General features: G+C 47.7%; 2 protein-coding genes and 1 long non-coding RNA gene across 6 annotated transcripts in view; 2 read left to right on the top strand and 1 right to left on the bottom strand.

The window, feature by feature from the left end:
* The window catches only part of LOC105472423 (mediator complex subunit 1), a 48708-nt gene extending 35940 nt beyond the window's left edge, over nt 1–12768 (top strand). For both annotated transcript variants that reach the window (XM_071083062.1, XM_071083063.1), the window contains 3 exons: nt 3643–3738; nt 3854–3959; nt 9261–12768. In XM_071083062.1, the coding sequence (XP_070939163.1) occupies nt 3643–3738; nt 3854–3959; nt 9261–12510 (3452 nt within the window). In that variant the 3' untranslated portion in view covers nt 12511–12768. The remainder of the gene's footprint in view (nt 1–3642; nt 3739–3853; nt 3960–9260) is intronic.
* Nucleotides 12769–13392: 624 nt separating this feature from the next.
* Nucleotides 13393–17900, bottom strand: LOC139359633 (uncharacterized). Its single transcript, XR_011615814.1, has 2 exons — nt 17765–17900; nt 13393–14505 (listed from the first exon to the last, which is right to left on the bottom strand). It is a non-coding gene; the product is annotated as an uncharacterized lncRNA (long non-coding RNA).
* Nucleotides 17158–18525, top strand: part of LOC105472254 (F-box and leucine rich repeat protein 20) — a 162288-nt gene continuing 160920 nt past the window's right edge. The window contains exon 1 of one of the 3 annotated variants that reach the window (XM_011725329.3): nt 17158–17499. In XM_011725329.3, coding sequence (XP_011723631.1) covers nt 17452–17499 — 48 coding nt within the window. In that variant the 5' untranslated portion in view covers nt 17158–17451. Of the gene's footprint in view, nt 17500–17997; nt 18299–18525 lie in introns of those variants that run through there. The other 2 variants (XM_011725326.3, XM_011725327.3) reach the window with 2 other exon arrangements.

Raw genomic sequence — 18525 nt, 5'->3', positions numbered from 1 at the left:
TGTTGCCCGGGCTAGAGTACAGTGGCGCGATCTTGGCCCACTGCAACCTCCGCCTCCTGGGTTAAAGCGATTCTGCTGCCTCAGCCTCTGGCTACTTTAAAAAACTTTTTTTTAGTAGAGACGGGGTTTCACCATCATGGCCAGGCTGATCTCGAACTCCTGACCTCGTGATCCACCCGCCTTGGCCTCTCAGAGTGCTGGGATTACAAGCGTGAGCCACGGCACCTGGCCTAAATCCTGATGATTTTCAAACATGGCTGTTGGAAGCCTTGCTGTAAATTTTGGCTGTTCTAGCTAACCACAGTTAATTTTAAAAATTTTAAGTCAGAAGTGCTCTGTTGATAGACATGTGTCAGTGCCGATGGTAGACAATAAGAAACAGGGAAGGCAAATCAGATTTTTTTTTTTTTTTTTTTTTTTTTTTGAGATGGGGTCTTGCTTGGTCACCCAGGCTGGAGTGCAGTTGTGTGATGTTGGCTCACTGCAACCTCTGCCTCCTGGGTTCAAGCAATTCTCCTGCTTCAGCCTCCCAGGTAGCTTGGATTACAAGTGTCCACCACCATGCCAGGCTAATCTTTGTAGTTTTAGTAGAGACGGGGTTTGTTGTGTTGGCCAGGCTGGTCTTGAACTCCTGACCTCAGTGGTCTGCCTGCCTCAGCCTCCCAAAAGTGCTGTGATTACATGCATGAGCCACCATGCCTGGCCTTTTTTTTCTTGATACAGGGTCTTGCTCTGTTATCGAGACTGGAAAGCAGTGGTACAGTCATAGTTCACTTTGGCCTCAAACTCCTGGGCTCAAGTGATACTTTTCCCTCAGGCTCCTCAAGTAGCTGGACTATAGGCATGCACCACTACATCTAGTCAAATTTTAAAAAAAATTGTATTGCCGGGCGCAGTGGCTCACGCCTGTAATCCCAGCACTTTGGGAGGCCGAGGCGGGCGGATCACAAGGTCAGGAGATCGAGACCACGGTGAAACCCCGTCTCTACTAAAAATTACAAAAAATTAGCCGGGCGCGGTTGTGGGCGCCTGTAGTCCCAGCTACTCGGGAGGCTGAGGCAGGAGAATGGCGTGAACCTGGGAGGCGGAGCTTGCAGTGAGCCGAGATCGCGCCACTGCACTCCAGCCTGGGCTGGGCGACAGAGCGAGACTCCGTCTCAAAAAAAAAAAAAAAAAAAAAAAAAATTTTTATTATACTTATTTCATTGTGCATATTTATACAGCAACATTTTTTTTTGTAGAAATGGGGTCTTTCCATGTTGTGTAGGATAGTCTTGAACTCCTGGTCTCAGGCGATCCTCCCACCTCAGCCTCCCAAAGTGTTGGGATTTACAGGCGTAAGCCACTGTGCTGGGCCAGGAGATACTTCTCGTGGAAATAAGAATTGCTTTAGAAATGAGAAATTTTTAGTAGTTGGAGTAATAACATGGAGTATATACATTCAAACTTGTAGCACTTTTGTTTCATGTGTTTAAATGCCGTAAGAAGTCTCCAGATAGCTTTAGGGCATTTAAAAATGAGTTTTTGGCCAGGCGCAGTGGCTCAAGCCTGTAATCCCAGCACTTTGGGAGGCCGAGACGGGCGGATCACGAGGTTAGGAGATCGAGACCATCCTGGCTAACCCGGTGAAACCCTGTCTCTACTAAAAAACACAAAAAACTAGCCGGGTGTGGTGGCGGGCGCCTGTAGTCCCAGCTACTCAGGAGGCTGAGGCAGGAGAATGGTGTGAAACCGGCGGGGCGGAGCTTGCAGTGAGCCGAGATCGCACCACTGCACTCCAGCCTGGGGCACAGAGCAAGACTCCGTCTCAAAAAAAAAAAAAAAAAAAAAAAAAAGTTTTCATAAGGTAGTTATGGAGCTAATCCTACAGAGAGGCATGCTTTTTACAAAGAAAGTATATGATCCTTGTGTCTAGGCTGCTAGCACATCTGGCATAAGAACATATGATGATGGCTAGATATATGTATATGTGGAATAAATACATTATTTTAGATTAGAGCTTCTATATCTCTGTTTGCCAAACTATGGGCTGCACATCTAACAGCTGCAAATACTTGATAGAAAGTAGAGTTTATAGCAGTGGTTCTGGATATCTGCTTATCAAGTAGAATGAGACACTCAGCCACTTTTATTTTCAGAATTCACTTTTACATTTTAGGGATTAAATTTCTTCATCTTGGAAAATTGAAAGTCTAGCTACTTTTGTTCTGGAGAAATTTATAACAAACTGGCAGGTTCCTGGATTCTGATTCCTTCTATCATCTGTGGATGACATAGTAGGTTTTGTATGTGAAAAAAGTGTGCGATTTAGTTTCCAAGGAAGGGAGAGAAAGAATTTCAGTCTGTACATTAAAGGAATGTTATTTGTGTGAAGTCTTTTTTTTTTTTTTTTTTTTTTTTGAGATAGAGTGTTGCTCTGTTGCCCAGGCTGGAGTTCAGTGACATGAACTCAGCTCACTGCAACCCTTGCCTCCCAGGTTCAAACGATTCTCCTGTCTCAGCCTTCTGAGTAGGTAGGATTACACGCCTGTGCCACCATACCCGGCTAATTTTTTTTTTTTTTGAGACGGAGTCTTACTCTGTTGCTCAGGCTAGAGTGCAGTGGCACGATCTCAGCTCACTACGACCTCTGCCTCCCGGGTTCAAGCGATTCTTCTGCCTCAGCTTCCTAAGTAGCTGGGACTAGAGGCATGTGCCACCATGCCTGGCTCATTTTTGTATTTTTAGTAGAGACGGGGTTTCGCCATGTTGGCCAGGATGATGTCGTACTCCTGATCTCGTGATCTGCCCGCCATAGCCTCCGAAAGTGCTAAGATTACAGACATATGCCACTGCACCTGACCTTTTTTTTTTCTTTTTGAGATGGAGTTTCACTCTTTGTTGACCAGGCTGGAGTGCAATGGCATGATTTCGGCTCATCGCAGCCTCTGCCTCCCAGGTTTAAGCGATTCTCCTGCCTCAGCCTTCTGAGTAGCTGGGATTACAGGCATGCGCCACCACGCCCGGCTAATTTTGTATTTTGTATTTTTAGTAGAGATGGGTTTTTTCCATGTTGGTCAGGCTCGTCTTGAACTCCGAACCTCAGGTGATAAGCCCACCTCACCCTCTCAAAGTTCTGGGATTACAGGCGTGAGCCACTGCATCAGGCCTTTTTTTTTTTTTTTTTTTTTTTTTTTTTTTTTGAGACGGAGTCTCACGCTGTTGCCCAGGCTGGAGTGCAGTGGTGCGATCTCGGCTCACTGCAAGCTCCGCCTCCCGGGTTCACGCCATTCTCCTGCCTCAGCCTCCTGAGTAGCTAGGACTACAGGCGCCCGCCACCGCGCCCGGCTAATTTTTTTGTATTTTTAGTAGAGACGGGGTTTCACTGTGGTCTCGATCTCCTGACCTTGTGATCCGCCCGCCTCGGCCTCCCAAAGTGCTGGGATTACAGGCTTGAGCCACCGCACCCGGCCAGGCCTTTTTTTTTTTTAAGTAGAGTTGGGGTTTCACCATGTTAGCTAGCCTGGTCTTGAACTCCTGACCTTAGGTGATCCATCCGCCTTGGCCTCCCAAAGCGCTGGGATTACAGGCATGAGCCACCATGCCCGGCCTGTGTGAAGTCTTATATTTGGTTGTTTTATGATCTTTCTCTTTGCCTTTTAGATTCTCCTGGGCTCCTCCAATTTGAAGTATGTCCTCTCTCAGAGTCCCGTTTCAGCGTATCTTTTCAGCACCCTGTGAATGACTCCCTGGTGTGTGGTGAGTTGTGTGGGTGGCTAACACCTCTCACAGAGCGGTTTGGTCCCTATGTCTTTTTTGGAAAGTCAGAAGCTAAATCTATCTCAAATAATTTCCTATGTATTTTGTCTTACAGTGGTAATGGATGTGCAGGACTCAACACATGTGAGCTGTAAACTCTACAAAGGGCTGTCAGATGCACTCATCTGCACAGATGACTTCATTGCCAAAGTTGTTCAAAGGTAGCCTTGGCCCTTTTTCATCTGAGTCTCATTTAGAGATGTATATAGAATGTTGTTGAGTAGGGTGCGGTGGCTTACGCCTGTAATCCCCACACTTTGGGAGGCCGAGGCGGATAGATCATGAGGTCAGAAGATTCAGACCATCCTGGCTAACTTGGTGAAATCCCATCTGTACTAAAAATATAAAAATTAGTCGGGTGTGATGGTGGGCACGTGTAGTCCCAGCTACTCTGGAGGCTGACGCAGAAGAATAACTTGAACCTGGGAGGTGGAGGTTGCAGTGAGCAGAGAGTGAGCCACTGCACTGCACTCCAGCCTGACGACAGAGTGAGACTCCATTAAAAAAAAAAAAAAAAAAAAATGCTGGGCACGGTGGCTCACGCCTGTAATCCCAGCACTTTGGGAGGTGAAGGCGGGCGGATCACGAGGTCAGGAGATAGAGACCATCCTGGCTAACACAGTGAAACCCCATCTCTACTAAAAATACAAAAAATTAGCCTGGTGTGGAGGTGGGCACCTGTCGTCCCAGCTACTAGGGAAGCTGAGGCAGAATGGCATGATCCCAGGAGGCGGAGCTTGCAGGGAGCCGAGATTGCACGACTGCACTCCAGCCTGGGCGACAGAATGCGACTCCGTCTCAAAAAAAAAAAAAGATAAAAGGAAAAAAAGTTGTTTTCAGTATTAACATGAATTTCAAATAAAGGAGCAATTTAGTTATTGCTTTCATGTCACCCTTCTCTGCTTTTGGATTCAAAGTAATCTGAGCTTTGTTTTTTTTTTTTTTTTTGAGATGGAGTCTCACTCTGACACCCAGGCTGGAATACAGTGGTGCAGTCTTGGCTCACTGCATCCTCTGCCTCCCGGGTTCAAGCGAATCTCCTGCCTCACCCTCCCGAGTAGCTAGGATTACAGACATGTGTACCACACCTGACTAATTTTTTTTTTTTTTTTTTTTTTTGAGACGGAGTCTCGCTGTGTCTCCCAGGCTGGAGTGCAGTGGCGCGATCTCGGCTCACTGCAAGCTCCGCCTCCCGGGTTCACGCCATTCTCCCGCCTCAGCCTCCCAAGTAGCTGAGACTACAGGCGCCCGCCACCACGCCTGGCTAGTTTTTTGTATTTTTAGTAGAGACGGGGTTTCACCATGTTAGCCAGGATAGTCTCGATCTCCTGACCTCGTGATCCACCTGCCTCGGCCTCCCAAAGTGCTGGGATTACAGGCTTGAGCCACCGCGCCCGGCCACCTGACTAATTTTTGTATTTTTAGTAGAGATGGCGTTTCTCCATGTTGGTCAGGCTGGTCTCGAACTCCTGACCTCAGGTGATCCGCCTGCCTCGGCCTCCCAAAGTGCCAGGATTACAAGCGTGAGCCACCGCACCTGCCAGCTTTTTTCTTTTTTTTTTTAGATAATATTACTATGGCTGGGCGCGGTGGCTCACACCTGTAATCCCAGCACTTTGGGAGGCCGAGGCAGGCGGATCACGAGGTCAGGAGATAGAGACCATCCTGGCTAACACGGTGAAACCCCATCTCTACTAAAAATACAAAAAATTAGCTGGATGTGGTGGCGGGGGCCTGTAGTCCCACCTACTCGGGAGGCTGAGGCAGGAGAATGGCGTGAACCCAGGAGGCAGAGCTTGCAGTGAGCCTGGATTGCGCCACTGCACTCTAGCCTGGGCGACAGAGCGAGACTCTGTCTCAAAAAAAAAAAAAAAATAGTAATAATAATAACAATAATATTACTATAAGAGTAATAGGAAGTAAAGTAGGTAACTTCAGGCCTGGAATTATGGTACTTTAAGGCAGGAGAGAGCCATAATAAAATACAGATATTTTTCTTACCTATCGTTCTTCATAGATGTGACATTTTTAACTTTTTTTTTTTTTTTTTTTAAATTTTGAGACAGAGTGTCACTCTATTACCCAGGCTGGAGTGCAGTGGCATGATGACGGCTCACTGAAGTGTCGACCTCCGAGGTTCAGGTGATCCCCTCACCTAGACCTCCTGAGTAGCTGGGACTGCAGGCATGAGCTACTGTGTCTGCCTGAGCAGATTTCACAGCTTAAATGTTAGGTTGGGTGTGGCGGCTCACGCCTGTAATCCAGCACTTTGGGAGGCCAAGGTGGGCAGATTACTTGAGGTCAGGACTTCCAGACCAGCCTGGCCAACATGTTGCAATGTCATCTCTATCAAAGTACAAAAATTAACCAGGCATGGTGGTATCTGTCTGTCATTCTAGCTACTTGGGAGGCTGAGGCAGGAGAATCACTTGAACCCGGGAGTTGGAGGTTGCAGTGAGCCGAGATCGCACCACTGTTCTTTAGCCTGGGTGATGGAGTGAGACTCTTTCTCAAAACAAACAAACAAACACAAACAAACAAACGGAGGTTGTGGTGAGCTGAGATCGCGCCACTGTTCTTTAGCCTGGGTGATGGAGTGAGATTCTGTCTCAAGACAAACAAACTAAATAAATAAATAAAAATACAAAAATTAGCCAGGTGTGGTGGCAGGTGCTTATAATCCAAGCTACTCAGGAGGCTGAGGCAGGAGAATTGCTTGAACCTGGGAGGCAGAGGCTATAGTGAGCTGAGATTGTGCCACTCCACCCCAGCCTGGTAGACAGAGCAAGATGCCATCTCAAATAAAAAGCCAACTTAATTGTTGCATGAAAGATAGTTAAGCCAGTATGCATCCAAGAACCATTAATAAGTAATTTTGTGAGATTTTTCTACAGCTAGGTCTGGCAGCCTATTTTTGTAAATAAATTTTATTGGAACACTGCTGTTCATTTACATGTCTGTGGCAGATTTCTAGGTAATATTGCAGAGTAGGTGAACAGGAAACGTGACGTACAAAGCCTAACATATTACTACATGACCTTATAAGAAAAATTTGTGGCCGGGTGTGGGGGCTCACCCCTGTAATTCCAGCACTTTGGGAGGCCAAGGTGGGTAAATCATGAGGTCAGGAGTTAAAAACCAGTCTGGCCAAGATGGTGAAACCCCATCTCTACTGAAAATACAAAAATTAGCTGGGCGTGGTGGCAGGCTCCTGTAATCCCAGCTACTTGGGAGGCTGAGGTAGAGAATTGCTTGAACCTGGGAGGCAGAAGTTGCTGTAAGCCAAGATCGTGCCACTGCACTCCATCCTGGGCAACAGAGCGAGACTCCATCTCAAAAAAAAACAGAAAGAAAAATTTGCTGGCTGGGTGTGGTGGCTCACGCCTATAATCCCAGCACTTTGGGAGGTGGGCGGATCACCTGAGGTCAAGAGTTCGAGACCAGCCTGACTGACATGGAGAAACCCTGTCTCTACTAAAAATACAGAATTAGCTGGGCGTGATGGTCCATGGCTGTAATCCCAGCTACTCGAGAGGCTGAGGCAGGAGAATCACTTGAACCTGGGAGGCAGAGGTTGCCGTGAGCCGAGATCGTGCCATTGCACTCCAGCCTGGGCAACAAGAGCAAAACTCCGTCTCAAAAAAAAAAAAAAAAAAAAAAATTTGCTGACATATGTTCTAGAGCAAAACATTTGCAAACTGAGGTTTATGAATATAAATTTATCTGGAAAATAAGTGCTTTGCTTTAAAATAAGATTTATAACAAATAGCACTTTTTATAACAGTGTAGGTTTGGGATCTAAGTCAGTAAGGTTTAGAAATTGATAGGTCAAGAGATTTTTCTTTTTTTTTTTTTTTTGAGACAGAGTCTCATACTGTCACCTGGGCTGGAGTGTAGTAGTGTGATCTCGGCTCACTGCAACCTCTGCTTCCTGGGTTCAAGCAATTCTCCTGCCTCAGCCTCTCAAGTAGTTGGGATTACAGGCACCCACCACCACGCCCAGCTAATTTTTTTTGTGGTTTTTTTTTTTAATTAGAGATGGGGTTTCACTATGTTGGCCAGGCTGGTCTCAAACTCCCCACCTTGTGATCTGCCTGCTTCGGCCTCCCAAAGTGCTGGGATTACAGGCGTGAGCCACTCTGACCAGCCAAGATTTTTCTAATGGTTCCTTAATTAAAATAAATTATGTATCCTTGTAATTGCCATATGAAGCCCCCAAGGAAGATATTTTCTTTGAGATGGAGTCTTGCCCTGTCACCCAGGCTGGAGTGCAATGGGACGATCTTGGCTCACTACGACCTCTGCCTCCTGGGTTTCAGTGATTCTCCTGTCTCCCTTTCCTGAGTAGCTGGGATTACAGCCGTACACTGCCACGGCTGGCTAATTTTTTGTATTTTTAGTAGAGACACGGTTTCACCATGTTGGCCAGGCTGGTCTCAAACTCCTGACTCCCAAGTGATCCACCCGCCTCGACCTCCCAAAGTGCTGGGATTACAGGAGTGAGCCATCACGCCTGACCTAAGGAGGCTTTTTTTTTTTTTTTTTTTGTTGAGACAGAGTCTTGCTCTGTCACCAAGCTAGAGTGCAGTGGCATGATCTTGGCTCAATGCAACCTCCGCCTCCCTAGTTCAAGCAATTCTCCTGCCTCAGCCTCCCAAGTAGCTGAGATTACAGGCCACGTGCCACCACACCCAGCTAATTTTTGTATTTTTAGTAGAGATGGGGTTTCATTGGCCGGGCGCGGTGGCTCAAGCCTGTAATCCCAGCACTTTGGGAGGCCGAGACGGGCGGATCACGAGGTCAGGAGATCGAGACCATCCTGGCTAACACGGTGAAACCCCGTCTCTACTAAAAATACAAAAAACTAGCCGGGCGAGGTGGCGGGCGCCTGTAGTCCCAGCTACTCCGGAGGCTGAGGCAGGAGAATGGCGTAAACCCGGGAGGCGGAGCTTGCAGTGAGCTGAGATCCGGCCACTGCACTCCAGCCCGGGCTACAGAGCAAGACTCCGTCTCAAAAAAAAAAAAAAAAAAAAAAAAAGAGATGGGGTTTCACCATGTTGGCCAGGATGGTGTCGATCTCCTGACCTCATGTTCCAGCTGCCTCAGCCTGCCAAAGTGCTGGAATACAGGCGTGAGCCATTGTGACTGGCCCCTAAGGAGGCATTTTCTGAGTTCCATTATTACCAATTTTCTTTTAGTTCAGTTTGAAATTCAATTATTTGGACTCTTGTTTATAGTTTGCTTTTGTTGTGTGATTCATAAGAGACTGACAATTTTATGTTGGGTTAGATTTTTATAATGTATTTACCCAAAGCTCTGGTATTTGATAGAACTATTTTTGCCTTATACGATTTGCCCTACCTGGAAACTGCTTACTGCAGAACTCTGATGTTTTATCTAAATCTCAGGTCTCATTCAGCAGCTATTGAAATATTAACTTTGTTTTCTTCCTTATCTTGCAGATGTATGTCCATCCCTGTGACGATGAGGGCTATTCGGAGGAAAGCTGAAACCATTCAGGCCGACACCCCAGCACTGTCCCTCATTGCAGAGACAGTTGAAGACATGGTGAAAAAGAACCTGCCCCCGGCTAGCAGCCCAGGGTATGGCATGACCACAGGCAACAACCCAATGAGTGGTACCACTACACCAACCAACACCTTTCCGGGGGGTCCCATTACCACCTTGTTTAATATGAGCATGAGCATCAAAGATCGGCATGAGTCGGTGGGCCATGGGGAGGACTTCAGCAAGGTGTCTCAGAACCCAATTCTTACCAGTTTGTTGCAAATCACAGGGAACGGGGGGTCTACCATTGGCTCGAGTCCGACCCCTCCTCATCACACGCCGCCACCTGTCTCTTCGATGGCCGGCAACACCAAGAACCACCCGATGCTCATGAACCTTCTTAAAGATAATCCTGCCCAGGATTTCTCAACCCTTTATGGAAGCAGCCCTTTAGAAAGGCAGAACTCCTCTTCCGGCTCACCCCGGATGGAAATATGCTCGGGGAGCAACAAGACCAAGAAAAAGAAGTCATCAAGATTACCACCCGAGAAACCAAAGCACCAGACTGAAGATGACTTTCAGAGGGAGCTATTTTCAATGGATGTTGACTCACAGAACCCTATCTTTGATGTCAACATGACAGCTGACACACTGGATACACCACACATCACTCCAGCTCCAAGCCAGTGTAGCACTCCCCCAACAACTTACCCACAACCAGTACCTCACCCCCAACCCAGTATTCAAAGGATGGTCCGACTATCCAGTTCAGACAGCATTGGCCCAGATGTAACTGACATCCTTTCAGACATTGCAGAAGAAGCTTCTAAACTTCCCAGCACTAGTGATGATTGCCCAGCTATTGGCACCCCTCTTCGAGATTCTTCAAGCTCTGGGCATTCTCAGAGTACCCTCTTTGACTCTGATGTCTTTCAAACTAACAATAATGAAAATCCATACACTGATCCAGCTGATCTTATTGCAGATGCTGCTGGAAGCCCCAGTAGTGACTCTCCTACCAATCATTTTTTTCATGATGGAGTAGATTTCAATCCTGATTTATTGAACAGCCAGAGCCAAAGTGGTTTTGGAGAAGAATATTTTGATGAAAGCAGCCAAAGTGGGGATAATGATGATTTCAAAGGATTTGCATCTCAGGCACTAAATACTTTGGGGGTGCCAATGCTTGGAGGTGATAATGGGGAGACCAAGTTTAAGGCCAATAACCAAGCTGACACAGTTGATTTCAGTATTATATCAGTAGCCGGCAAAGCTTTAGGTCCTGCAGATCTTATGGAGCATCACAGTGGTAGTCAGGGACCTTTAATGACCACTGGGGACTTAGGGAAAGAAAAGACTCAAAAGAGGGTAAAGGAAGGCAATGGCACCAGTAATAGTACTCTCGCGGGGCCAGGATTAGACAGCAAACCAGGGAAACGCAGTCGGACCCCTTCTAATGATGGGAAAAGCAAAGATAAGCCTCCAAAGAGGAAGAAAGCAGACACTGAGGGAAAGTCTCCATCTCATAGTTCTTCTAACCGACCTTTTACCCCACCTACCAGTACAGGTGGATCTAAATCTCCAGGCAGTTCAGGAAGATCTCAGACTCCCCCAGGTGTTGCCACACCACCCATTCCCAAAATCACTATTCAGATTCCTAAGGGAACAGTGATGGTGGGCAAGCCTTCCTCTCACAGTCAGTATACCAGCAGTGGTTCTGTGTCTTCCTCAGGCAGCAAAAGCCACCATAGCCATTCTTCCTCTTCTTCCTCATCTTCTGCTTCCACCTCAGGGAAGATGAAAAGCAGTAAATCAGAAGGCTCATCAAGTTCCAAGTTAAGCAGCAGTATGTATGCTAGCCAGGGGTCTTCTGGATCTAGCCAGTCCAAAAATTCATCCCAGTCTGGGGGGAAGCCAGGCTCCTCTCCCATTACCAAGCATGGACTGAGCAGTGGCTCTAGCAGCACCAAGATGAAACCTCAAGGAAAGCCATCATCACTTATGAATCCTTCTTTAAGTAAACCAAACATATCCCCTTCTCATTCAAGGCCACCTGGAGGCTCTGACAAGCTTGCCTCTCCAATGAAGCCTGTTCCTGGAACTCCTCCATCCTCTAAAGCCAAGTCCCCTATCAGTTCAGGTTCTGGTGGTTCTCATATGTCTGGAACTAGTTCAAGCTCTGGCATGAAGTCATCTTCAGGGTTAGGATCCTCAGGCTCGTTGTCCCAGAAAACTCCCCCATCATCTAATTCTTGTACAGCATCTTCCTCCTCCTTTTCCTCAAGTGGCTCTTCCATGTCATCCTCTCAAAACCAGCATGGGAGTTCCAAAGGAAAATCTCCCAGCAGAAATAAGAAGCCGTCCTTGACAGCTGTCATAGATAAACTGAAGCATGGGGTTGTCACCAGTGGCCCTGGGGGTGAAGACCCACTGGACGGCCAGATGGGGGTGAGCACAAATTCTTCCAGCCATCCTATGTCCTCTAAACATAACATGTCAGGAGGAGAGTTTCAGGGCAAGCGTGAGAAAAGTGATAAAGACAAATCAAAGGTTTCCACCTCTGGGAGTTCAGTGGATTCTTCTAAGAAGACCTCAGAGTCAAAAAATGTGGGGAGCACAGGTGTGGCAAAAATTATCATCAGTAAGCATGATGGAGGCTCCCCCAGCATTAAAGCCAAAGTGACTTTGCAGAAACCTGGGGAAAGTAGTGGAGAAGGGCTTAGGCCTCAGATGGCTTCTTCTAAAAACTATGGCTCTCCACTCATCAGTGGTTCCACTCCAAAGCATGAGCGTGGCTCTCCTAGCCATAGTAAGTCACCAGCATATACCCCCCAGAATCTGGACAGTGAAAGTGAGTCAGGCTCCTCCATAGCAGAGAAATCTTATCAGAATAGTCCCAGCTCAGATGATGGTATCCGACCACTTCCTGAATACAGCACAGAGAAACATAAGAAGCACAAAAAGGAAAAGAAGAAAGTAAAAGACAAAGATAGGGACCGAGACCGGGACAAAGACCGAGACAAGAAAAAATCTCATAGCATCAAGCCAGAGAGTTGGTCCAAATCACCCATCTCTTCAGACCAGTCCTTGTCTATGACAAGTAACACAATCTTATCTGCAGATAGACCCTCAAGGCTCAGCCCAGACTTTATGATTGGGGAGGAAGATGATGATCTTATGGATGTGGCCCTGATTGGGAATTAGGAACCTTATTTCCTAAAAGAAACAGGGCCAGAGAAAAGAAACTATTGATAAGTTTATAGGCAAACCACCATAAGGGGTGAGTCAGACAGGTCTGATTTGGTTAAGAATCCTAAATGGCATGGCTTTGACATCGAGCTGGGTGAATTAGAAAGGCATATCCAGACCCTATTAAAGAAACCACAGTGTTTGATTCTGGTTACCAAGAAGTCTTTGTTCCTGTGCCAGAAAGAAAAAGTTAAAATACTTGCTTAAGAAAGGGAGGGGGGTGGGAGGGGTGTAGGGAGAGGGAAGGGGGGGAAACAGTTTTGTGGGAAATATTCATATATATTTTCTTCTCCCTTTTTCCATTTTTAGGCCATGTTTTAAACTCATTTTAGTGCATGTATATGAAGGGCTGGGCAGAAAATGAAAAAGCAATACATTCCTTGATGCATTTGCATGAAGGTGGTTCAACTTTGGGGTAGTTGTCCATTTGAGTCATGGGCAAATGAAGGACTTTGGTCATTTTGGACACTTAAGTAATGTTTGGTGTCTGTTTCTTAGGAGTGACTGGGGGAGGGAAGATTATTTTAGCTATTTATTTGTAATATTTTAACCTTTTATCTGTTTGTTTTTATACAGTGTTTCGTTCTAAATCTATGAGGTTTAGGGTTCAAAATGATGGGAGGCCGAAGAGCAAGTCTTATATGGTGGTAGGGAGCTTGTAGCTTGTGCTAATACTATAGCATCAAGCCCAAGCAGATTGGTCAGAGCCCGCCTTTAGAGTTAAATTAATAGAAAAACCAAAATGATATTTTTATTTTAGGAGGGTTTAAATAGGGTTCAGAGATCATAGGAATATTAGGAGTTACCTCCCTGTGGAGGTATTGACTTGTAATCTCATTTTCCTTTCAAAAAAAAAAAAAAAAAAAAAAAAAAGCTAAGGTGGCTTGTTGGGATGTAAACACGTTTTCAGATGCAGTAAGGTTTAGTGACAGCCTTCCTGACCCGGTGGCATGAAAACCATTACAGAATTAATAGTTCTCCTGTTTCCACAATGTGCCAAAAGTCTGCATCCCAGCATTTTGTTTGCAGGAGAACTGATGCCATTCCTAAGAGCTGGACTCACTGTTTCTCTTCATCACAAGGAGAAGGAGTCCAAACTTTAAATCACTCCACAGTATGCTCCCTGAGATAAAACAGTAACAAATCCGCAGCCATAGTTCACTTAAAACAATTTCAAGCTCACTTGAAGTAATGGGGGCCTGGAATGCTAGGTGAGCATGAAGATAAACCCTTGCTACTATGTAGCAACCCAATTGGACCTTTTTGGAGAAATAGGTCTGAGTCTGGATTCTGGAGGACATCAATAAGAGCCCTTCACATAAAAATATAGAAATCCAGGAGACTGTTTTGAGTGCAACAGAAGTTCTCAGTTTTTGGAGGGTCCTCTCAAAAATTCTGCGGCCTTACTTTGATATTGACACCTGCACTGTGCCATTCCTGATTATTCCATTCAGGATCTGTATCAGCGGGATGGGGCATGGTCCCCAGCACAACTCTTCTGGGTTTAAAAAAAAAAAATGCCAGGTGATTCCTCTGTGTGTTATGTCATAAGTGGAGTGACTTCATCATATATGGAAGAAGATTTCTATATTCAGCTCTTTCTGCAGGTTGGAGTCAGCATAGAGTTGGAAAATCAGCTTTGGCTTTCTTTCCTGTCTCATTTCCTCTAGTGTTCTCCTTTTTATGGTCATCAGCTCTCAACAACTCTGCCACTTTTGTGTCCCAAGGTAATAAGATGTAGGAAACAAAACATTGCAAAGTGGAGCAAGAAAAGTTATCAGTTACCATATCAGAGTCAAATGTCTTGGGTGACACTAAGGAGGATATGGGCAGGTGATACCAGAGTGCTTTATCTTGTGATGTTGATACAGTAGCAGCCTCTCAGACATTCAGCCAGGTTGGATTTCTCACGAGTTTGTCACCTAGTTTTGAATCCTATCCAGTTGGTTTCTGCAGGAAAAAAAAAAAAGAAATTACGTGGTTTTTAAAATTTGTTCTGGGTGGGGAAAATCTTATGGGGAATGTACTGAATAGTATCGGGCTCAGCTCCCCCAAGCAGGGCCAACAAATACCAAAATGAGTAAACTGGGAAGCTTTTCTCTCTTTCTGTCTTCATCCCAGATCAAAGAATCCCGAGTTAGGATCTGGATGAAGGATAAGCCCCTGAATTGTCGATGGGCTCACCCCCACACTGACCCAGCATCTGAACTTGCTTAACAGGGAGCCGGGGCTAAACTGCTTCACCCTGCCTGAGAACCAGGGAGCACTGCATTTCTCCACAGGGTGGAGGAGAAGAGGCAGAATAAACCAAGCCTGGGACACCTCCCTCCTGTCTAGGTGTACTCATTCTTCTGTTTCAAAAGAAGGCAAGGACATGAAGTCAACTTCTACCTATCTTCTGCTGCTGGTGTCTTACGTATTCTCAGTTTGACCTGATTCCTCTTCTGTCTTTTGGCTTATAACATTAGGGGTTCTTGGTCATAACCTGCTCTGATGTACATGAAGATTTCAGGTTCAATGTCAATGTGTCTTAAAACAGAAGTATTTTAGTGGGTGGGGGGTGGGGTGGTGGGGACAAACAACGCAGGATATAATTGCCAAAACCAGGCTTGAGGTTGGTGACTCTTGAAAGATTTTCCTTCTTCAGGCCTAGATCGGAAAATTAAGTGCAGCAATATCATGAATTCTCAGAAGCCCTTTCAGGAAGCCAGTGAGTCATACAGTATCCACAGTTGAGTCACTTAAAGATGTCAGTATAGGAAACATTATTCACAATCCTTGGGCAGTCTCTTTTTTTTTTTTCCTTCTCCCCTCCTTGCCCCCCATACATTTCTATCCTTGAGTTAGTTTTTGGAGGGGCAGGAAGTACTTAACATCTCAGAAGCTAGATTGGGAAACATGTTCAGCTATAAGAACTGAGCTTAAAATTTTGAGTTTAAAAATGTACATCAGGAGCAGCTGGGGAGGGTCTTTTTTTAAAAAAAAATCTTTCAAATTTGGTTTTCTGCGCATATGGCCGTTCTGTAAATACTTTGGGGTTTTTCATTTTTTTGAAAGTAGATGAAATCTGTTGTGGGATTTTTTTTCCCGAAACATTACAAAATAACCTGTTTATTTACATGCAAATAAACTTCTTTGATAAAAAGTAATTTGCGTGTGTGTAATAAAATTTTAGACTTTGAATACTTTTTTCATTTGTTCAAAACTCCAGTCAATTTTAAAGAGTCAGTCAAAAGTAAATGTCTTCCCTGATTACTACTTGAAATGGGTCCACTGGAATGGGTAACTGACAGACCTGTGAAACTTGCCTTCGTTCTATTAATCTGTAGGCCAGTTTTTCTACCCTTTGCCAGTGTTACTCACCAAATGCATCAGTAGTTTTTGCTGGGAGAAAACAGCTCTTACATGAGACAGAATGGAAAAGCTTTTTTATTCCACTGGCTGAAGTTAAACAAAAACATTAAAAGTACCTGGAACAGGAGGAGAAGACAGACCTGGGTTTGTGGGCCTGAGAATGAGTTTTCTGAAGCTAGGTCCCTGGTTTTACGAAGCCCCCTCTAGGATTAATGAAAAAGGGGGGGGCGGTCGTGGTGGCTCACATGAGGTCTGTAATCTCAGGACTTTGGGAGGAGGCTGGAGGATCACTTGGGCCCAGGAATTGCAGACGAGTCTGGGCAACATAGGGAGACCCTATCTCTACAAAAGAAAAAAGATCCTAGCATTCTGGGGGCCGAGGTGGGAGAACACTTGTAGTCAAGTGTTACTGACCAGCCTGGTCAACATGGCGAAACCTCGGATCTACTTAGCCAGGCGCGGTGCGGCGCGCTGGTAATCCCAGCTACTTGGGGAGACTTGAACCTGGGAGGCAGAGGTTGCAGTGAGCCGAGATCGTGCCACTGCACTCCAGCCTAAGCGACAGAGTTGAGCCTCTGTCTCAAAAAAAAAAAAAAAGTTTGTACAGTGCTTTAAGAGTTTGGTAATATGCCCTCCAGCTAAAATACACCTATTAAAGATCTGCAGCACTTGTTGCTCTTGTTAATTTCTTAGATGTATAACAAGTCAGTCGCTAAAACCACTAATTAAAAGGGGTGTGAGGAAGACCAACTCATAACTGCTTTGGAAGAATACAATTAGCAGTGCTGCTGCTCCTGCCAGGACTGCTGGAATTTATTATACAGTTTCTAATAGTTCACGCTTAGGACATGATTTTGTAGTTTGTTGTTCGTAGAAGAAGAAACACAACTACAAAATCCTGGGTTATTCCTTCGTGGAAATTTGGTCATAAATTCTGAGACCTTGAAGGTCAGACTTGTTAAAACAATATAATATGATGACACAGATCAGCTTCTATACGAGGAGCCCAGGAGTATGATGAAGTGTTTCTTTCCATCGGGAAAACGCCCCCGCCTACTCGCTCACACACGCTTGTTTCTCCCGCCAAAATGACGTCAGGCCGAGGCTCTCACCAAACAGCGCCCTAACTGGCGGACAGGCAGGCTCTGCAGCCCATTGGGCGTCGGCGGCGGCCGAGCAGGGAAAACCAAAGGCCCTTCGGTCTCGCCCGCCCCACCCCCACAGACGCGCGCCCCTCCCCCGGCCAAAGGAAAGGTTGCCCGGCTCCGGCCCTGCACCCCCGACCCCCGGCCCCAGGTGCAGCTCCGCAGTCATCCCCGGACCAGGGTGGGCACTCGGCCTGCCGCTCAGCGCAACCAGCCCTCGCCCTCCCGAGCCATGCACAGGGAGACAAGGGTCCGGCAGCGGCCCCCCAGGCCTCCCTGCAGCACCCCGTAATGTAATACACTCGGGTGGGGGAGGCGGCGGCGGCGGCGGCAATCGCGGAGGCGGCGGCGGCAGCCGCACTGCCCCAATCTAGACACATCCAGAAAGAGGAGGAAAATGGCTCCGAGCAGGGACCGCCTGCTGCACTTTGGGTTCAAGGCGACAGTGAGTGACAGGGGAAGGGAGCTGGGTGGCCGGGAAGGGTGCTTACAGGCTTCTGGGGAACAAGTAACGAGGAGTTGGGGGCGCGGGCAGAGGCTGAGGTTCTGTGCAGGTGGGTGCGTGCCTGTTTGCCCGCGGAGGGAGGAGAGGGGGACAAGGGGCAGAAGAGGGGCCCCGCGCAGAGTGCAGTCCTGCTCTACTCTCCCTCGCCGGTCCGCGAGCACGCGCGCACTCGCACCCACCCTACAGACCCCTTTTCCACACGCACAGGCACTTCCCTGCCTCGCCTTCTCCCGATGGGCTAGCCTGCCTCGGAGGCGCAGGGGGTCGTGCCGCCGCCGCGCTCCGGATGCTCCTGGGCGCACCGTCAGGGCCGGCCCCGTGTGGGGGAGGGGTGGTCTCGCGCCGCCGCCGCGCTCCTCCTCCTCCCGCCCCTCCCCCTCCCCGGCGCTCCGAGGCCCGGGCGGCTCTGTCCAATGAGCAGCGGCGTTGCTGGCAGGTGGGGAGTGTTTTTGTTTTGGGTTGAAGTTGAGGCTGAGGAGAGAGCCGAGCTAGCGACGTGCAGTCGTTGCGGCCGCTGGCGCCACGGGAGGTGGTGGAGGCCCAGCTGGAGCCGAGAGGTCTCTCGTTCCCGTCCCACGGCCCCGGCCTCACCCGTTCGGCACCCAGTCCCCATCCCGGAACTCCCGGGCCTGTCCTGGGCCCCAGGTCTGCACTCCGCTCGCCGCAGAGCCCGGCCCGGGCCGCACCCGCCGGCCCCATGAGGAGGGACGTGAACGGAGTGACCAAGAGCAGATTTGAGGTGTGAGCTTGGGGGGCTCAGGCGGCGTGAGGAGGACGGGTCGCGCTCTCTCATCCCAAAACGTCCGCCCCGGACGGAGCCTCCTCCCTGGCGGGCGCCGTCACCCACCCACTGGCGGGGCTGCCAGACTCTGCTCCCCTTTCTTGCGACCCGGCAGCCGGCTGCCCCCAGTCCCCTCGCCGGTTCGCCCCCCGTCTCTTCCCACCGGCGGGCCCCGGCGGGGGATT

This window comes from Macaca nemestrina, chromosome 17, assembly GCF_043159975.1.
Source record: "Macaca nemestrina isolate mMacNem1 chromosome 17, mMacNem.hap1, whole genome shotgun sequence".
Taxonomy (NCBI): Eukaryota; Metazoa; Chordata; class Mammalia; order Primates; family Cercopithecidae; genus Macaca; species Macaca nemestrina.
The sequence above is the reverse complement of the archived record's forward strand: the minus strand, read 5'-3'. Positions and strand labels throughout refer to the sequence as shown.